The 21,490-nt window shown below is 41.9% G+C and overlaps 1 protein-coding gene across 6 annotated transcripts in view; it reads right to left on the bottom strand.

Moving 5' to 3' along the window:
- The window catches only part of ptprub (protein tyrosine phosphatase receptor type Ub), a 361,889-nt gene that overhangs the window by 192,199 nt on the left and 148,200 nt on the right, over positions 1-21,490 (bottom strand). For all 6 annotated transcript variants that reach the window (XM_055903563.1, XM_055903566.1, XM_055903567.1 and 3 more), the window contains exon 3: positions 10,047-10,318. In XM_055903563.1, the coding sequence (XP_055759538.1) occupies positions 10,047-10,318 (272 nt within the window). The remainder of the gene's footprint in view (positions 1-10,046; positions 10,319-21,490) is intronic.

Here is a 21,490-nt window from a genome sequence, read left to right as displayed (position 1 = left end):
CAAGGGGCAGTATTGAGTAGCCAGATAAAATGTGCCCATTTCAAACGGCCTCATACTCAATTATTGCTCGTACAATATGCATATTTTTATTAGTATTGGATAGAAAACACTCTCTAGTTTCTAAAACCGTTTGAATTATTTCTCTGAGTGAAACAGAACTCATTCTGCAGCACATTTCCTGACCAGGAAGTGGAAAGTCTGAAATCGATGCTCTGTTCTTCTTCCTGCCTATAAATGGGCACAAGACCTATTAGTATACATGCACGTCATACACCTTCCTCTGGGTGTCAAGAGGCTCTGAGAGAAGAAATTAGGTGATTATCTTGGTCTGAGATGGAACACATCATCTTGGAATGACGTGTCCCCCATTTTCGGTACTCTGAAGAGGGCGAGCTGGACAGTGGGATTGCATTTTGTTAAGCTGCCGTTACAGGCGACTACAATCTCCGGCTTTGATTTTATTTGATACATGTCACCATATCATCGTAAAGTATGTTTTTTCAATATAGTTTCATCAGATTATAAAAAAAATTGCGGGAGTTTTGCCGTGTTCCGTTCTCTTCCGTTTGTTGACATGGAGAGTGTCGTGCCACCCGGCTAGCGCGCTTGCTAAATGAAGAGGGCAAGTGTCCGTTCTGAATCCAAACAGCGACTGTTCTGGACAAAGGACACTTTGTCCAACATTCTGATGAAAGATCAGCAAAAGTAAGACCCATTTTATGATGTTATTTCATATATCTGTCGTAGTCGCCGGCGCCCAAGTGTTTCTGGCTATTGTGCTAAGCTAATATAACGGTAAAAAAAAATTCCGCTGTAAAACACTTAATAAATCGGAAATATTGTCTGGAATCACAAGATGCCTGTCTTTCATTTGCTGTACACTATGTATTTTTCAGAAATGTTTTATGATGAGTAATTAGGTATTTGACATTGGTGTCTAAGTTTTATGGCTGCTTTCAGTGCAATGTCTGACTGTAGCTGCAATGTAAACTATGATTTATACCTGAAATATGCACATGTTTCTAACAAAACATATGCTATACAATAAATATGTTATCAGACTGTCATCTGATGAAGTTGTTTCTTGGTTAGTGGCTATTTATATCTTTATTTGGTTGAATTTGTGATAGCTACTGACGGAGTAAACAACTGTTGGAGTAAAAAAGTGGTGTCTTTTGCTAACGTGGTTAGCTAATAGATTTACATATTGTATCTTCCCTGTAAAACATTTTAAAAATCAGACATGTTGGCTGGATTCACAAGATGTGTACCTTCCATATGCTGTATTGGACTTGTTAATGTGTGAAAGTTAAATATTTAAAAAATATATATATTTTGAATTTCGCGCCCTGCAATTGAGCTGGCCGTTGTCATAAGTGTACCGACGTCGGGCTTGCAGCCAGAAGTAGTTAACTTCTTGACGCTAGGGGCCAGAATTGTTTTTTAAAATAACGATCACAAGGTAAATGGACTATTTCTCAGGCCCAGATCGTAGAATATGCATATAATTTACAGATTAGAATAGAAAACTGTCACGTTCCTGACCTGTTTTCTGTTGTTTTGGTATGTGTTTAATTGGTCAGGGCGTGAATTTGGGTGGGTAGTATATGTTTTCTGTTTCTATGTTGGTTTAAGGGTTGCCTGGTATGGCTCTCAATTAGAGGCAGGTGTTTGGCGTTTCCTCTAATTGAGAGTCATATTAAGGTAGGTTGTTTCACAGTGTTCGTTGTGGGTGGTTGTCTTCCGTGTCTGTGTATGTTGCGCCACACGGGACTGTTTCGGTATGTTTGTTCGGTTTTTGTGTAGTCTGTTTTTCCCTGTCCGTGCGTTCTTCGTGTTACATGTAGTTCTTAAGTTTAAGTCTGTTTAGGTCGGTTTGTTATTTTGTAATCCTTCCGAGTGTTTGTTTTCGTGTTTCGTCTTTGTGTTAAATTATTATGTATGCACAACCCGCTGCACGTTGGTCGAATCACTACTCCTCCTCTTCGTATGAAGAGGAGGAGGAATGCCGTTACAAAAACACTCTAAAGTTTACAAAAATGTCGAAATATTGTCTGTGAGTATAACAAAACTGATTCTGCAACAAAACTGATTCCCTCTTCCATTTAAAGGGGTTACCAACCAGATTCCTTTTCCAATGGCTTCCTCAGGCTGTGACCAGGCTTTAGACATAGTTTCAGCCTTTTATTTTGAAAAATTTGAAAGATTTTTCAAAACGAGTCAGGTGTCCTTTGATTAGTTCCTGCGCGCGAGAGGGGTAGCTCGACATTTTCTTTCTCTCTTTTACTGAATAGATACCGTCAGGTTGAAATATTATCAATTATGTATGTTAAAAACAACCTGAGTATTGATTATAAAAAATGTTTGACATGTTTCTACGAACATTACGGATACTTTTGGGAATTTTCGTTTGCCTTTCAGGAACGGAACGATGCTGTGGTTTTCTGAACATAACGCGCAACCCAAATGGCATTTTTTTGTTATAAAACTAATATTTATCGAACAAAAAGAACATTTATTGTGTAACTGGGAGTCTCGTGAGTACAAACATCCGAAGATTATCAAAGGTAAGCGATTTAATTTGATTGCTTTTCTGACTTTCGTGACCAAGCTAATTTAAGGCTAACTGTTCTAGCATTGATTGATACACTCACAAACGCTTGGATTGCTTTCGCTGTAAAGCATATTTTCAAAATCTGACACGATGGGTGGATTAACAACAAGCTAAGCTGTGTTTTGGTATATTTCACTTGTGATTCCATGATTATAAATACTTTTAGTATTATTTTTGAATTTGGCGCTCTGCAATTCAGTGATTGCTTAGGAAAATGATCCCGTAATCGGGATATGTGCGCCAAGAAGTTAACACAGTGTCCAAAGAGGGGCCAGAAATATACAGAATGTTGTCGTCTGCGTAGAGGTGTATCAGAGAATCACCAGCAGCAAGAGCGACATCATTGATGTATACAGAGAAGTGAGTCGGCCCAAGGATTGAACCCTGTGGCACCCCCATAGAGACTGCCAGAGGTCCGGACAACAGGCCCTCCGATTTGACACAGGGAACTCTATCAGAGAAGTACACTGCTCAAAAAAATAAAGGGAACACTTAAACAACACAATGTAACTCCAAGTCAATCACACTTCTGTGAAATCAAACTGTCCACTTAGGAAGCAACACTGATTGACAATAAATTTCACATGCTGTTGTGCAAATGGAATAGACAAAAGGTGGAAATTATAGGCAATTAGCAAGACACCCCCAAAAAAGGAATGATTCTGCAGGTGGTGACCACAGACCACTTCTCAGTTCCTATGCTTCCTGGCTGATGTTTTGGTCACTTTTGAATGCTGGCGGTGCTCTCACTCTAGTGGTAGCATGAGACGGAGTCTACAACCCACACAAGTGGCTCAGGTAGTGCAGTTCATCCAGGATGGCACATCAATGCGAGCTGTGGCAAAAAGGTTTGCTGTGTCTGTCAGCGTAGTGTCCAGAGCATGGAGGCGCTACCAGGAGACAGGCCAGTACATCAGGAGACGTGGAGGAGGCCGTAGGAGGGCAACAACCCAGCAGCAGGACCGCTACCTCCGCCTTTGTGCAAGGAGGTGCACTGCCAGAGCCCTGCAAAATGACCTCCAGCAGGCTGTGTTTGTCTTTTGTGAGTTAGTAGTTTTAGCAGACTGTGTTTGTCTTTTGTTGTGACCTAGATCAAGTTCAAATACAATTTTTTTATAACAAATTTATGCAGAAATCCAGGTATTTCCGAAGGGTTCACATACTTTTTCTTGCCACTGTAGGTGTTCCTTTTGTCCAGGTGTGAAAGGGCAGTGTGGAGTGCAACAGAGATTGCATCATCTGTGGATCTGTTGGGACGGTATGAAAATTGGAGTGGGTCTAGGGTTTCTGGGATAATGGTGTTGATGTGATCCATGACCAGCCTTTCAAAGCACTTCATTGCTACAGACGTGAGTGCTACGGGTCGGTAGTCATTTAGGCAGGTTACCTTAGTGTTATTGGGCACAGGAACAATGGTGGTCTGCTTGAAACATATTGGTATTACAGACTCAGACAGGGAGAGGTTGAACATGTCTGTGAAGACACTTGCCAGTTGGTCAGCGCATGCTCAGAGTACACATCCTGGTAATCTGTCTGGCCCTGCGGCCTTGTGAATGTTGACCTGTATGAAGGTCTTACTCACATCAGCTGCGGAGAGCATGATCACACAGTCGTCCTTGAAAGCGAGAGCTCTACCCTTTAGCTCAGTGCGGATGTTGCCAGTAATCCATGACTTCTGGTTGGGGTATGTGCATACAGTCACTGTAGGGACGACGTCACCGATGCACTTATTGATGAAGTGGTGTACTCCACAATGCCATCGGAAGAATCACAGAACATATTCCAGTCTGTGCTAACAAATCAGTCCTGCTGATACAGTGTATAACCCTCCTGTCACACCCTGATCTGTTTCACCTGTCCTTGTGATTGTCTCCACCCACCTCCAGGTGTCACCCATCTTCCCGTGTATTTATACCTGTGTTCTGTTTGTCCGTTGCCAGTTCATCTTGTTTGTCAAGTAAACCAGCATTTTTGTTCACAGGCCCTCCTTTTCCCAGTCTCTCTTTTTCTCTTTTTTGACCCTTGCCTGTCCTGCCCCTGAGCCTGCCTGCCGACCTGTACCTTTGCCCCACCTCTGGATTGTTTGACCTCTGCCTACCTTGACCCTGACCCCGCCTGCCGTCCGATACGGTTGCCCCACCTCTGGTTTACTGACCCCGGCCTGCCTTGACCTGTCTATTGCCTGCCCCTGTTGGAAAATTAAACCATTGTCAATTCGACGTGTCTGCATCTGGGTCTTACCTTGATTCCTGATACCTCCAGCTGTATGTTATTAATGTTGTCATTCAGCCACGACTCGGTGAAACATAAGATATTAAAGTTCTTAATGTCCCGTAGGATATACAGTTGAAGACGGATGTTTACATACACCTTAGCCAAATACATTTAAACTCAGTTTTTCACAATTCCTGACATTTAATCCTAGTAAAAATTCCCTGTCTTAGGTCAGTTAGGTTCACCACTTCATTTTAAGAATGTGCAATGTCAGAATAATAGTAGAGAGAATGATTTATTTCAGCTTTTATTTCTTTCATCACATTCCCAGTGGCTCAGAAGTTTACATACACTCAATTAGTATTTGGTAGTATTTCATTTAACATTTTTAACTGGGGTCAAATGTTCATGGTACCCTTCCACAAGCTTCCCACAATGAGTTGGGTGAATTTTAGCCCATTCCTCCTGAAAGAGCTGGTGTAACTGAGTCAGGTTTGTAGGCCTCCATGTTCGCACAGGCTTTTTCAGTTCTGCCCACAAACTTTCTATAAGATTGAGGTCAGGGCTTTGTGATGGCCACTCCAATACCTTGACTTTGTTGTACTTAAGCCATTTTGCCACAACTTTCGAAGTGTGCTTGGGGTCGTTGTCCATTTGGAAGACCCATTTGCGAAGACCCACTTTTTTATGGTGGTTTTGGAGCAGTGGCTTCTTCCTTGCTGAGCTTCCTTTCAGGTTATGTCGATATAGGACTTGTTTTACTGTGGATATAGATATGTTTGTACCGGTTTCCTCCAGCATCTTCACAAGGTCCTTTGCTGTTGTTCTGGGATTGATTTGTACTTCTCGCAACAAAGTACATTAATCTCTAGGAGAAATAACGCGTCTCCTCCCTGAGCGGTAGGTCCCATGGTGTTTATACTTACGTACTATTGTTTGTACAGATTAACATTGGAGCTTCAGGCATTTGTAAATTGCTCCCAAGGATGAACCAGACGTGTGGAGGTCTACAATTGTTTTACTAAGGTATTGGCTGATTTCTTTTGATTTTCCCATGATGTCAAGCAAAGAGGCACTGAGTTTAAAGGTAGGCCTTGAAATACATCCACAGGTACACCTCTAATTGACTCAAATTATGTCAATTAGCCTATCAGAAGCTTCTAAAGCCAAGCCCTAATTTTCGGGATTTTCCAAGCTGTTTAAAGGCACAGTCAACTTAGTGTATGTACACTTCTGACCCACTGGAATTGTGATACAGTGAATTATAAGTGAAATAATCTGTCTGTAAACAATTGTTGGAAAAATTACTTGTGTCATGCACAAAGTAGATGTCCTTACCGACTTGCCAAAACTATAGTTTGTTAACAAGACATTTGTGGAGTGGTTGAAATGTAGTTTTAATGACTCCAACCTAAGTGTATGTAGACTTCCAACTTCAACTGTATGTGCTTGTAGTTCGTCCACTTTATTATCCAGCGATTGTTTGTTGGCCAATAGTACGATGCCAAAGGCAGATTAGCCACTCGTCGCCAGATCCTCACAAGGCACCCCGATCTCCTTCCACGATACCTCCGTCTCTTTCTCCTGTGAATGACGGGGATGAGGGCCTGTTCGGGTGTCTGGAGTTAATCCCTCTTGTCCGACTCATTAAAGAAAAATGATTTGTCCTTTTCAAGGTGAGTAATGGCTGTTCTGATGTCCAGAAGCTTTTTTCCGGCATAGGAGACGGTAGCAGCAACATTATGTACAAAATAATTTACAAACAATGTGAAAAAACAAACAAATAGCACGGTTGGTTAAGAGCCCATAAAATGCAGGCATTCCGAGTGTCGCCGGAGGGGATGGCTGGCTAGAGGGAAGGTTCCTGACTTTTTCCATGGCTAAACCAACTAGGCTAGTAATTTAACAGTTTTATTCGTATTTACAGATGGCATAAAAGTTTTGTTTTTAAGGCACAGAAAAGTTCACATGTTCCAGAACGCATTTTTTTAAAAAGCGTTTCAATAAAAATGTAAAAATGTACGCTCAAATGGCTCTCCTGTGAAGTAGTGATGCGCGACATACACCTAGTTTCCTGAAATGAGAAATTATCATACTAATTTGAGAGTACCAGATTGACATTTACTACGCTACTTCTAGTCTATGAGACCAGGTTGTCAGAAAAGGTCTGCAACTTGAGACAGTATTTGTCACACTGAAAAAGAAGACGAGGAGGAGCACAGCGAGAGAAAACACACCAGGGGGAGAGAAGGAAAGAATAGTGAAGAGAGGGAAGGAGATGGGGGAGAGCACAGCTCCAGATCTAGTTGGCAGACTTGGTTAGCCTGATAACATCTTTAATATTTGATAAGGTTCCAGCTATCGCAGACACCTCCACCAATAAGAGGGAGAAATATATTGCTGAGCACGGCAGATGGGAAAGATATCAAATCAAATACTTTCTAAAGTGATCTCACACTCTCTCTCTTCCATTTTCCACTTGCCCCACCCAACCCTCTCTTGACGTTAGGGGACACAACAGCAACAGGAGGAAGTGGAGTAGCATAGCACCTATCACCAGAGTGATATAAATATCGAAGCGTAATCTTATCACAACCATCACTGTGTTGTTGTCTCAGGTTAGGCAACAATAAAAATGGCGAGACATACACCAGACAGAAACATGAAGCCTCCAAAGTCGTGAACAAGGAAAAGGAAAGCAGGGAAGGAATTGTATTGCAGATAGATTACTAGGCTGACAAATGATTAGAGAGAATGTGTGTGGCTTTTGAGTATGTTAATCTACTATAGTTGGCTCTGTCGATTTACGGAGAATGGAACAGATTTTTGATTTTTTTATTACATTCCACGCTTTAGACAATGTTTTATTTTACAGACAAACATTGAGAATGTGTGCTATAAAACAGCTCTATCCTCCTACATTCAAGTATCATGATTAAATCAACAGCCCCTGAGAATATCTATTTCCAATAAAGTTACTGGGATTTTTTTTTTTACAAATATCTATTTTTAATCAACTACAGTGTTGTGATAGCAGCATCGAAGGGAAAGTAAATCTAGGAATGCCTTGAATGACTTAAGGCAGGGATATTTTAAGACTTCATAGGTTTATAATACGGTCAATTTACTGTGCATTGGGTTTGCATGGCATGATAAGCATGACACAGGAACATTATTCTCTCAATCCATTCTTCAAGAGTAGACCCTGACTCTCTGGCGACAGAGCAAATCTGATCACCTAGCACTTCAAATCCAAAGAGATTCCATCAAGCTTGCTGCAGGGCTCCTGCAACCAAAGTCCTTTTAATATTTAAAGTGACACGGGTTGCAGCTAACATGCTTTAAAGCTAAGAGCTCCTTGGTGAATACAGAGAGAGAGAGAGAGGGTCAGATCGAGTCATGTTCAACTCCACTCCGCTTGACTCTCTCCAGCATTGTTTGTCGTTTATTCCTCCGTTTTCATCGGCATGGCTGCTGATGTTACTGCAGAAAGGGGCCGTCGTTATTTATTTGCAGAGAAGGGACTCAAAAGCGGAAACACTGTTTTAGACAGATCATTTGAGATGTATTTCTTCACTGCTGCTACAATGTACTTGTTGTGGTCAGACATGCAGATCATGAACCGATCAGTTCATTCATTTCCCTATGGGACAAAAAGTTTCCAAAAATTGCCAAAATCTAGAAGATTGAATATTCCGGATAAATAACATCACAGTATGGTCATTTTGAGATGGATGATCGCAGCCTACAGTTTATGAACAGGTTGTTGCTGCAACCAGTCATTCAGACTCATCCTCCCTCATCTGCCCATTATTCCTTCCTTCTCCCAAGTGATGCCTCTCCTCGGTAGCCCTGGTGTACTGCTAACTCACACATGAGCCATCACTGGGCTGCTTAAGAAGCTGTGACGCAGCACGTACCAAGACAGAGGGTAGAGAGGAGGAGGACACAAGAGTTAGAATTAGAAGGCAGAGGAGTGGTGCAAAGCAAGCCAATTAAGACACATCAAAAATAAGCCAGAGGAATGCTGTTTATCCCTAGTTTTTCTGCTATAGGAAACTGCCATGGCCACAATAATGGTCGTTAATGATGAATTATTCTGCTAAAGAGAGCATTGATGTGAGAGCTGGTCTGAGGGTGGTGTGATTGGCAATGCCATTGACCGGGCAGAGCTTGTAATTCTCTCACGTAGTGATATATTTACTGAGATGACTCCCGGGCAAATATAAAGTCGAGAGAAAGAGCGAGCTAGTCAAAACTTTGCGTTTGTCAGATATTATCGAAGTCATTTTTCACCTGGCCCCCTACCCACCCACACGTGTTGACACCTTTGTGTGTAGTGTTTCTGTGTTGTGTTGTGTTGTGTTGTGTGTGTCAAGCTTAAATACCCCTCATTGTCAGGCCATATAGTGATAGTTCCACAGTGTCGTCCTACCTTTGGCTCATGTTTGTACAAAGCTGGACTATTATTTACACTTGAAGGTCAGATCCGGCAGAACCGCATGGAAGTTAATTAAGTCGAAGGGAATGACAGTTCTCAAAACATCACACACTACTCACCCTAATTGCATTTTGACAGCTCCGCAGAGTTTGCAGAAAATATAAACGTAATTTATGGCCCGGTCGCGCCATCCGAAGACCAATAGAAAGCGCCCAGGTACCCAGAGTGGCTGCCAATCAATTTGGGTCTGAGTGGGTAATGACCTGCCACTGAGGGAGTGAAGTTGTGTTGTGTATTCCAATGTTCTGATGTACAGTTAGCAGAGACAGTCTCAGTAGGTTAAACTGTAACAAGCCTGACCACAGAGAAACCAGTTAGGGCCTTTTAGCGCTAACCTAGCCTACATTTACCAAGGGAGCAATGATATTAAACTGAGCTAGCTTTGCATGTGATTAACAACAAGGTCTCCCTGTGGCGTACAGTATCTCACTGTTGGAGAACAGTGAAGTTAACACACCCAGTCCTGGATGATCAGGCTTATCTATTGGCTGGTTACCCCCTTATGCTGTATATGTGTCTTATTAACTAACACCTTCACTAGGCCTTAAATAAAGCCTTATACGGATTGCATTAACGTCATACATGAAGTCAATGGGATGAGAATGAGCCTGTTCGATTCTAGCCACTACTATGTATAACTGACACAGTGGGAAAATTGAAGCATGCTGGGTAACGACTGAAAGTAGCAGTGAAGTGATGCCACTGCGAGGGATTTACCTGGTACTCATTGGGCCAGAAGGTGCTGACAGCCAGCTCCACTTGGTGCCACTGTCGTCCGTGGGACCCCGTCGTGTTCCATACTGGGCTACCCAGCGGGCCGCCGTTGACCCGAACGTACGCCCGCAGTGCCCCTGGACTGTGGCCATCGCGGCTGTACAGGAAGTAGCTGAACTGGACGCAGTGTGTGTCGTTTTCACTCAGCGTCTGCAGCAGGAGCTGGGCGCGATGCCCTGCAGCATGCTGGGAAGAGTTCACCAGCATATAGGAACCTGGAGGGATGAGACAGAAACAAGGGTAATGTCACACAAGGGTCAGAGATAATGCATGCTGTAATGCCATGACCCCGACCGCAGCGACAAGAAAAATGTCTGTTTTTGCATTTGTGTTCGCCATTGGTGTGTACATGAACTGATTAACCTGACTCATCCTTCAAGTTCCCTTTGGGGTATGATACAGTGTTCTGAAATGTAATTGTAAGCCATGTAAGTTATCCTGAATGTGTTTAGAAGTACTGTATCATTCATTTCGGCTAAATAATGTAACTAGTGTAGAAGTGCCTTTTTCAATCCATTTTTAGAAAGGAATCATTCACATTTCTGCTGAGGATAGAATAGAAGCACAAAAGATCTCAATGACATATGCCTCCTTTTCTGAGTAACCTCGTTTCCATGCCCACCAATATTCCATTATTATTTGGGATACTCAAGTATTCTGTTTTTGAGTTGACACATATAAACATGATATCCTGTTTACAATAACCTGAAAAACATATATCACGGTTATGAGACACCTGGATAAGATGCCTGGGATATGCTGATCTTAGACAGGATACTGTTGCTTTTAAACATCTTATCCCATTTACTGTTGTTTGTTGCAGGCTAAGTTTTGCATATAATGGGTATTGTATTATCTAATTGTCAAACAAATTGAAAACTTGTATGGTTGAGAATGATGAGGCAAAAGGAATGGCAAATAAGTTTGGCTGCACAACCGATTGGCAAAGTTATTGCAAATTGAGAAATCGTGTGACTAAACTGAATAAAAAGAAGAAGAAACTACTCTATGAAACCAAGATAAAAGAAATAAGAATTATTGTAAAAAGTTTTGGAGCACCTTAAATGAAATTCTGGGGAAAAAGGCAAACTCAGCTCCATCATTCATTGAAACAGATAGCTCTGCATGGTTGGAACTAGAAGCACACGCATTTCGTTACACTCGCATTAACATATGCTAACCGTGTGTATGTGACAAATAAAATTTTTATTTGAAACTACTTTAATGATTTTTTCATAGGCAAGATTAGCAAACTTAGGCATAATATGCCAGCAACAACTGCTGACACTACACATCCAAGTATATCTGACCAAATTCTAAAAGACAAGCATTGTAATTTAAAATTCGGTAAAGTTAGTGTGGAAGAGGGGAAAAAACTATTGTTGTCTATCAACAATGACAAGCTACCGGGGTCTGACAACATGGATGTAAAACTACTGAGGAAAATAGCAGACGATATTGCCACATCTTCAATTTAAGCCTATTAGGAAGCGTGTGCCCTCAGGCTTGGAGGGAAGCAAAAGTTTTTTTTTTTAAATACAAAAAAAAAAATAAGATTATCAGCCTGTTACCAACCCTTAGTAAACTTTTGGAAGAAATTGTGCTTGACCAGATACAATGTGATTTGAAAGTAAACAAATTGACAACAAACTTTCAGCATGCTTATAGAGAAGGACATTCAACAAGCACAGCACTTACACAAATGACTGATGATTAGCTGAGAGAAAATGATGATAAAAAGATTATGGGGGCTGTTTTGTTAGACTTCCGTGCGGCTTTCGACATTATCGATCATAGTTTCCTGCTGGAAAAACTTGTGTTATGGCTTTACACCCTCTGCTATGTTGTGGATAAAGAGTTACCTGTCTAACAGAACACAGAAAGTGTTCTTTAATGGAAGCCTCTCTAACATAATCCAGGTAGAATCAGGAATTCCCCAAGGCAGCTGTCTAGGCCCATTACTTTTTTCAATCTTTACTAATGAATTGCCACTGGCTTTGAGGAAAGCTAGAGTGTCAGCTACTACAGCGACTAAAATGACTGCAACACTTAACAAAGAGTTGCAATTAGTTTCAGAGTGAGTGGCAAGGCATAAATTAATCCTAAATATTTCTAAAACGAAAAGTATTGGGACAAATCATTCACTAAACCCTAAACCTTGATTAAATATTGTAATAAATGATGTAGAAATTGAGCAAGTTGAGTTGACTAAACTGCTTGGAGTTACCCTGGTTTGTAAACTGTCATGGTCAAAACATATTGATTCAACAGTAGCTAATATGGGGAGAAGTATGTCTATGACAAGGCGCTGCTCTACCTTCTTGACATCACTGTCAACAATGCAGGTCCTACAGACTGTAGTTTTGTCGCAACCTAGACTACTGTTCAGTCGTGTGGTCAGGTGCCACAAAAAAGGACTTTCAAAATTGCAATTGGTTCAGAACAGGGCAGCACAGCTGGCCCTTGGATGTACACAGAGAGCTAATATAATGATATGCATGTCAATCTCTCCTGGCTCAAAGTGGAGGAGAGATTGACTTCATCACTTCTTGTATTTATGAGAGGTATTGACATGGTGAATGCACCGAGCTGTCTGTTTGAACAACTGGCGCACAGCTCGGACACCCATGCATACCCCACAAGACATGCCACCATGTCCAGAAACGACTATGGAAGGTGCACAGTACTAAATAGAGCCATGACTACATGGAACTCTATTCCACATCAAGTAACTCATGCAAGCAGTAACATTTGATTTAAAAAAACAGATAAGAAAAACACCTTATGGAACAGTAGGGACTGTGAAGCAACACAAACATTGTCACATACACACACACACACACACACAATAGCATACGCACTATACACACGCGTACACATAGATTTTGCACTGCAGATATGTGGTAGTTGTGGAGTAGTGTCCGGAGGGCACACAGTCTGAATGTATTGTAATGTTTTTAAAATTGTATAAAACATCTTTATTTTTGCTGAACCCCAGCAAAAATGCCTTGGCAGCAGCTAATGGGAATCCATAATAAATACCAATACAAATCACTTCAAAAAGTAGGCTACCTGCGCAGTTCTATCCACCATAATTACATAATAATGTAATGAACACGAGGGGAGACAGAGAGTTGGTTTCAAGCGCAGGGCGCAGCAGGTGTTTATTGCAAAGGACCACAGGAGGAGGCAGGTAGCTGGGTCCAGGGGCAGGCAGAAGGTCATGCACAGGGGGTCCAAAAAGGCAACAGTACAGGCAGGGAAAAGGCTAGTAACGTAGTCCGGGAGATCAGGCAATAGGTAGATAACAGGAAATCCGATAGGCTGAAGTACAGGAAGGGAATAGGCAAAAGGCGTCGTTAGTGAGGCAGGAAAAAAAACTATCATACACGGGAGGAGTAAATCACGTGGAAAACCAGCGCTCCGAAAGACACAAAACAAACAATACCTCACAGTGATGGGGTGCAAAGAGCTGAACTAAATAGTGTGTGATAATGACATACAGGTGTGTGAACAGGTGATTAGAATTCAGGTGATTGGGATCTGGAGAGTGAGCTGCGTTCAGGGGATCTACGTGTTTGATAGTAAGAGCTGGAAAGTGAGCTGCGTTCAGGGGATCTACGTGTTTGATAGTAAGAGCTGGAAAGTGAGCTGCGTTCAGGGGATCTACGTGTTTGAGGATGTGTGTTGGAAGCAGACATTACAAATAATTTATTTTGCTGATACTCCAAACTGGACCGTATAGCCTACTATGTACTTTCACCCAAAATTTAGACAACTTTCTGTTTATAATTTCCGACATTTGGTAAGCCATATTATAATTGACGACATTTGGTAAACCATATGATAATTTCCGACATTTGGTAGGCTATTTGTTAGATACATGAAGCTTCTTGTGTCATAATTATTGTTGACCCAGAATTCTAAATGCAGTAGAGCTCACCAGAATAATGCCTTACATTGTTGATAGAATGAATAATAATCTATAGTAATCTATTTAACACCTGTAAATTATTTTATTTTTTAGGGACCTTGGATAACTACAAAACGGTGGAAAGTGGTCCTGTGCAAAAATGTCCAAATATCGTCAGTTTGACCAGTTTTAAGGAAAGAAAAGCTGAGAAAACAATGAAACAGGAATATGATAAGACTTCAGTTTGTCTTGGGTGCATATTTTATGTGGTTTAAATACTGTCTACTTGCATGAACGTGTCAATGATAAGACATTACACACAAATTCACATTTTCTCCAGAGATGCTGAAAGAAAGAAATCATATTTCTGTTCCCAACACAAAATTAACATTTGTTGTATAAATTTACTACAATAAATGCATAATTCTGCAGGAGTTAATATTATATTACATGTGAGAGGATATGGGCCTACAGCCAGTGTCCATATTTCAGTTCCTATTTCATTTAACCCATATGAACTTAAATTAGGAATATTCTGTTTATTCATGCTGGTTACAGGGATACTTGTGAGCGAGATACGAAAGGTGCATGTAGACAGCTTATCCCGAATAAGACCTTAAGTGGGATATAAGCTACTATCCGGCATGCAAACGTAGTCATTGGCTTGAGTAAACAGTTTGAGTGGGCTTTAAAGCCAGTGTTTTCACTGGAGCGTAAGTATATGCTCTGAGATACAAGTTCACAGGGGGAGATGCCTGTGGCAAGCCTTTTTCAATGGGGAAGAGATAGAGAGGGGGGTAAGAAAAACATGCCTTGATTTTTTAAATACAGTAGTATATCTCACAAGGTTGAAAAGTAATGTTCACCAAGAGACCGGGAAGAGAAAGTTAGGTGTTTTTAAAGAATATGGATGTGCAAACACACTGATGCAAGCACACAGACACACACAGACAGGCATTTAATCAGCCTGCTATGGCCATTTGAAACAAAGGGACGAGTAGTCTAGCAGTCTAGATATGTACAGCAGCAAGGTGAGGCTGAGGTTGGTGAGGCTAATTCCTGATGAAACATGAGTCCACTAAGACCCAGAACTGAGACCCCAAAGCCCCTTGTAATTAGGACAACACAACCTCCTCACCCCCCACCTAGCATCTGTCCTCCATCAAGTCTGTCCCCACAAACGTGATTAAAACAACAATGCCAGGAGACCTTCCTGTTTACCAACATAATCAAGGTTGTCTTTGTTCTCCAAGGTCTCTGTGTTTCCATTCAGAAATGTATTGGACTCCGTGAACTACCAGACATAATTTGCAGCCTTGGCGGAGCTAGGCCTTACAGAGAAGTCAACTCTTTTCTAAAGGCAAAGAGAATGTGAATGTTAATCGTAGACAGCCAAAGAGAGAATTGTTTAACTAATGTCTTCATGAAAGGCAAGTAACATTAACAAATAGTCTGCACTGAAGTGAGGTGAATCTGACACAAAATTCCACGCAAGAAGCTATTCCAAATGACTTTCAAGCCACCTTTATTTGAGCCATGAGCTGACGACAACAGTCAACGTTTTGGTGGGATATGAGCAGAGTCCTTATTGCCCCAATTCAGACCACTGTGTATCGCGATAAACAACTTTCTGCATTATTCAAGTTCACATCTTACTCTTAGAAATAGTCTACCTTATAGCCAAACCAAATCAAATGTTATTTGTCACATGCGCCGAATACAGCGGAATGCTTACTTACAAGCTCTTAACCAACAATGCGGTTTTAAGAAAATACCAACAAAAAAAAGAGATAAGAATAACAAATAATTAAAGAGCAGCAATAAATAACAATAGCGGGGCTACATACAGGAGGTAACGGTACAGAGTCAACGTCAATGGGCAGGAGCACCGGTGTCGACTAATTCAATGCAAATAGTCTGGGTAGCCATTTGATTAGCTGTTCAGGAGACTTATGGCTTGGGGTAGAAGCTATTTAGAAGCATCTTAGACCTAGACATGGCGCTCCGGTACTCCTTGCCGTGCGGTAGCAGAGAGAAAAGTCTATGACTAGGGTGGCTGGAGTCTTTGACAATTTACTGGGCCGTATGCACTACCCTCTGTAGTGCCTTGCAGTCGGAGGCTGAGTAGTTGCCATACCAGGCAGTGATGCAACCCGTCAGGATGATCTCGATGGTGCAGCTGTAAAACCATTTGAGGATCTGAGGACCCATTCCAAATTTGTTCAGTCTCCTGAGGGGGAATAAGTTGTGTCGTGCCCTCTTCACGACTGTCTTGGAGCGCTGGGACCATGTTAGTTTGTTGGTGATGTGGACTCCAAGAAACTTGAAGCTCTCAACCTGCTCCACTACAGCCATGTCGATGAGAATGGGGGCGTGCTCGGTCCTCCTTTTCCTGTAGTCCACAATCATCTCCGTTGTCTTGATCACGTTGAGGGAGGTTGTTGTCCTTGCACAACACGGTCAAGTCTCTGACCTCCTCCCTATAGGCTGTCTCATCGGTGTCGGTGATCAGACCTACCACGGTTGTGTCATCAGCAAACTTAATGATGTCGTTAATGAGTTAATGAGTCGTGCCTGGCCGTGCAGTCATGAGTGAACAGGGAGTACAGGAGGGGGCTGAGCATCCCCATGTTGAGGATCAGCGTGTCGGATGTGTTGTTACCTTCCTTTACCACCTGGGGGCGGCCTGTCAGGATGTCCAGGATCCAGTTGCAGAGGGAGGTGTTTAGTCCCAGGGTCCTTAGCTTAGTGATGAGCTTTGAGGGCACTATGGTGTTGAACACTGAGCTGTAGTCAATGAATAGCATTCTCACATAGGTGTTCCTTTTGTCCAGGTGGGAAAGGGCAGTGTGGAGTGCAATAGAGAATGCGTCATCTGTGGATCTGTTGCGGTATGCAAATTAGGTGGGTCTAGGTTTTCTGGGAAAATGGTGTTGATGTGAGCCATGACCAGCCTTTCAAAGCACTTCATGGCTACAGATGTGAGTGCTACAGGTCAATAGTCATTTAGGTAGGTTACCTTAGTGTTCTTGGGCACAGGAACAATGGTGGTCTGCTTGAAACATGTTGGTATTACAGACTCAGATAGGGAGAGGTTGAAAATGTCAGTGAAGATACTTGCCAGTTGGTCAGCGCATGCTCGGAGTACATGTCCTGGTAATCCGTCTGGCCCTGCGGCCTTGTGAATGTTGAACTGTTTGAAGGTCTTACTCACATCGGCTGCGGAGCGCGAGATCACACAATAGTAATGGAACAGCTGATGCTCTCATGCATGTTTCAGTGTTACTTGCCTCGAAGCAAGAATAGAAGCAATTTAGCTCGTCTGGTAGGCCTGTGTCACTGGGCAGCTCTAGGCTGTGTTTCCCTTTGTAGTCTGAAATAGTTTGCAAGCCCTGCCACATCCGACGAGCGTCGGAGCCGGTGTAGTAGGATTCAATCTTAGTCCTGTATTGACAATATGCCTGTTGAATGCGTCGTCGGAGGGCATAGCGGTATTTATTATAAGCTTCCGGGTTAGTGTCTCGCTCCTTGAAAGCGAAGGCTCTACCCTTTAGCTCAGTGTGAATGTTGTCTGTAATCCATGGCTTCTTATTGATAAAGCCAGTGACTGATGTGGTGTACTCCTCAATGCCATCGGAAGAATCGCGGAACATATTCCAGTGTGTGCTAGCAAAGCACTCCTGCTTTAGTTTTTGCTTGTATGCAGGAATCAGGAGGATAGAATTATGGTCAGATTTGCCAAATGGAGGGCGAGGGAGAGCTTTGTACGAATGTCTGTGTGTGGAGTAAAGGCGGTGAAGAATTTGTTTTCCTCTGGTTGCACCTCTGGTCCCCGGCCACTAGGAGCGCCGCCTCTGGATGGGCATTTTCCTGTTTGCTTATGGTGGTATACAGCTCATTGAGCTGAGTTTTAGTGCCAGCATCGGTCTGTGATTATAGGTAGACAGCTACGAAAAATACAGATGAAAACTCTCTAGGTAGATGGTGTGGTCTACAGCTTATCATCTATAAATATGGGTGGATGTCTGTTGTTCTCCAAACACAGTTTTTTTCAGTTTTTTAAACAATGCTGCTAAAAAATAAGACATTAACCTGTTGGGGATGGGGGCGCTGTTTAGACTATTTATGCTAATGTGGCTAATTTTTTAAACGGCTTCCCACAAAATCCTTGATCGTACAATATGCATATTATTATTATTATTGGATAGAAAACAGTCTATAGTTTCTATAGGAGTTGAAATTTTGTCTCTAAGTGGAACAGAGCCCATTCTACAGCAATTTCCCTGACATGGAGTCAGATTTGAGAAACGTTGGCCACTTTTCTGAAGTCATTTAAAAGGGCACTGTCGTTGCTATGACTATACGGACACTTCTTACGTCTTCCCCTGGATGCCTTTACGTGATGACGATTCCAACGGGCTCGATTGCTCGTTCACAGGCCCTACAAATGAAAAAAACCTTTAGCTAGCAAGTCTTTTCTTGCTGCGTAACGCGCGTGGAAGACACCGACCCTCTCCTGTTCCAAGCGTTAGTTTAGCCTGTTATATTTCTCCGGTCATCTTTTCACTCGTTATAGGAGTTACAAACATCACAAAGTAGTTAATTTAAAGCGTTTTATAGCAATTTATATCCGTTTAGTGCGATTTTGGGACATTTATTTTTGCAACGATGTGAAAAGTTGGGCACGCTTTTCAGTTCATCCCGAACGTAGTTGACATTTCCACATGGCAAGAGGACAGCTTTCCACCAAAAGACGATTTCTCCCAAGAAAGGATCCTTTGCCCAAGATACTGATGGAAGAACAGCTCAAGGTAGGACATTTTTATTATGATAAATCGTGTTTCTGTCGAAACATTTTAGTGGCTTAGGACGCCATGTTTTTTGACGTAGCTTCGCTTGGCGCAAACTGTATTGAAAAGTAAGGATAAATTAAAAAATGTAATAACGCAATTGTATTAAGAATTAAATTGTCTATCAATCCCTGTCCACCCTATATTTTTTAGTCACGTTTATGAGTATTTATGTATAAGAGTAGATCACTGTCTAAGTGGCGCAAGGACGTTTTCTTTACCAGCTTGTCTACATTTCACATTGTCTAACCATGATTTTGGTGGCTAAATATAAACATTTTCGATCAAACTGTATATGCATGTTGTAATGTGATGTTACAGGAGTGTCATCGGAAGAATTCTGAGAAGGTTAGTGAAAAAATTAATATCTTTTGGCGATGTTGACTTTTATCGCTCACTTTGGCTAGAATCAATGCTGGGCTGCTAATTGCTATGTGCTAAGCTAATATAACGATTTATTGTGTTTTCGCTGTAAGACACTTAGAAAATCTGAAATATTGTCTGTATTCACAGGATCTGTGTCTTTCGATTCGTGTATGCTGTGTATTTTTACGAAATGTTTGATGATTAGTAGTTAGGTAAACACGTTGCTCATTGTAATTATTCTAGTCCATTTGTGATGGTGGGTGCAATTGTAAACTATGCCATATACCTGAAATATGCACTTTTTTCTAACAAAACCTATCCCATACCATAAATATGTTATCAGACTGTCATCTAATGAGTTTTTTTGTTGGTTAGGGGCTATAAATATCTTAGTTTAGCCGAATTGGTGATGGCTACTGGTGTTGGTGGACAAATAAAAGATGGTGGATTATGCTAATGTGTTTTTAGGTAATAGATGTACATCTTTACATATTGTGTCTTCCCTGTAAAACATTTTAAAAATCGGAAATGTTGACTGGATTCATAAGATCTGTGTCTTTCATTAGCTGTATTGGACTTTAATGTGTGAAAGTTAAATATTTTAAAAAAATATTTTTTTTGAATTTCGCGGCACTGGTTTTTCAGTGGGGGGGGGGGGGGGTGTGCCGCTAGCGCCACGCTGATCCTAGACAGGTTAAAACATAAGGAACACTTCAGTGGGTGTGGGTTTTTCATTTCTTCCAGTATTTGTATCTGTTTTTATTAAGGATCCCCAAGGCAGCAGCTCTTCCTGGGGTCCAGCAACAATATGGGGTCCAGCAACATGACATTACATTTCATAACACTTTTCACAACACATTAAGTGTGTTCCCTCAGGTCACTATTCTACTATCACATACTGTATCTACAATTAAACAAAATCCATGTGTACATGTGTGTAGAGTGCGTGTTTTATTATGTGTGTGTGTGTGTGTGTGTGTGTGTGTGTGTGTGTGTGTGTGTGTGTGTGTGTGTGTGTGTGTGTGTGTGTGTGTGTGTGTGTGTGTGTGTGTGTGTGTGTGTCTGTGCCGGTGTGTGGGTCTCTTCACAGCTGTTCCACAATGTGCATTTTTATGTGTTTAAAAAAAATATATATCTACTCCTTGCATCAGTAACCTGATGTGGAATAGAGTTCCATGTAGCCATGGCTCTAGTATATAGTACTGTGTATTGTCTGTTCTTGACTTGGGATAGTGAAGAGACCTTTGGTGGCATGTCTTGTGAGGTACGCATGGGTGTCAGAGTTGTGTGCTTGTACCTTAAACAGACACCTTGTGCATTCAGCACGTCAACACTTCTTACAAAAACAGGTAGTGATAAAGTCAATCTCTCCTCCACTTTGAGCCATGAGAGGTTTACATGCATATTATTGATATTTATAAACTGGGTGGTTCGAGCCCTGAATGCTGTTTGGCTACCAGCCGTGGTATTTCAGACCATATACTACTGGTATGACAAAACTTTTATTTTTACTGCTCAAATTACGTTGGTAACCAGTTTATAATAGCAATAAGACACCTCAGGGGTTTGTGGTATACGGCCTATATACCACGGCTAAGGGCTGTATCCATGCAATCCACGGTGTGATGGATGGTGGGAGGGAGAAAGACAGAGAGAGTATGGGAGAGGGGACAGAAAGAGGGAGGGCAGCGAGGGACGAGAGGATAGGGCTGTAGGGCGAGTTACACACGTGACTCTCAGACATATACCACACCTCCTCGTGCCGTATTGCTTAAATATGCCCCACAAAGAGAGACATCTTTTGTAACCCCTCTCCAGTAACTCAGGGAATATGAAGTGTATTACAAAACCTGATGGAGTGATACTATACTACATAATTCCACTGCATTACAAAAGAAGAAGAAACATACAATCCAGTTACTTCTTGGCATGCAGATGGGAGAAACCACTGGCCAATAATCTTTCTTCCCTTGGTTTAGTTTCCACAAATTATCTATTATAAGAAGTGACAGATCTGCCCCCCCCTTTGCCACCTACGTTAGAGGGGTAGAGCGGGGTGGTGTGGCCACATATCTAATGTCACGTATACTCCCTCTCCGGCCTCTAGGTCATCAGGCTGCCGATTATCCCCCACACCTGTCACCATCGTCAAGCGCACCAGCGCCTCATGACACTCACCTGGACTGCATCACACTTGATTATCTTCCCTATATCTGTCACTCCACCTGGTTCTTTCCTCAGGTGTTATTGACTCTGTT

Source organism: Salvelinus fontinalis, chromosome 38 (assembly GCF_029448725.1).
Source record: "Salvelinus fontinalis isolate EN_2023a chromosome 38, ASM2944872v1, whole genome shotgun sequence".
Taxonomy (NCBI): Eukaryota; Metazoa; Chordata; class Actinopteri; order Salmoniformes; family Salmonidae; genus Salvelinus; species Salvelinus fontinalis.
Note: the sequence above shows the minus strand (reverse complement) of the source record. Positions and strands in the feature narration are given on the sequence as shown.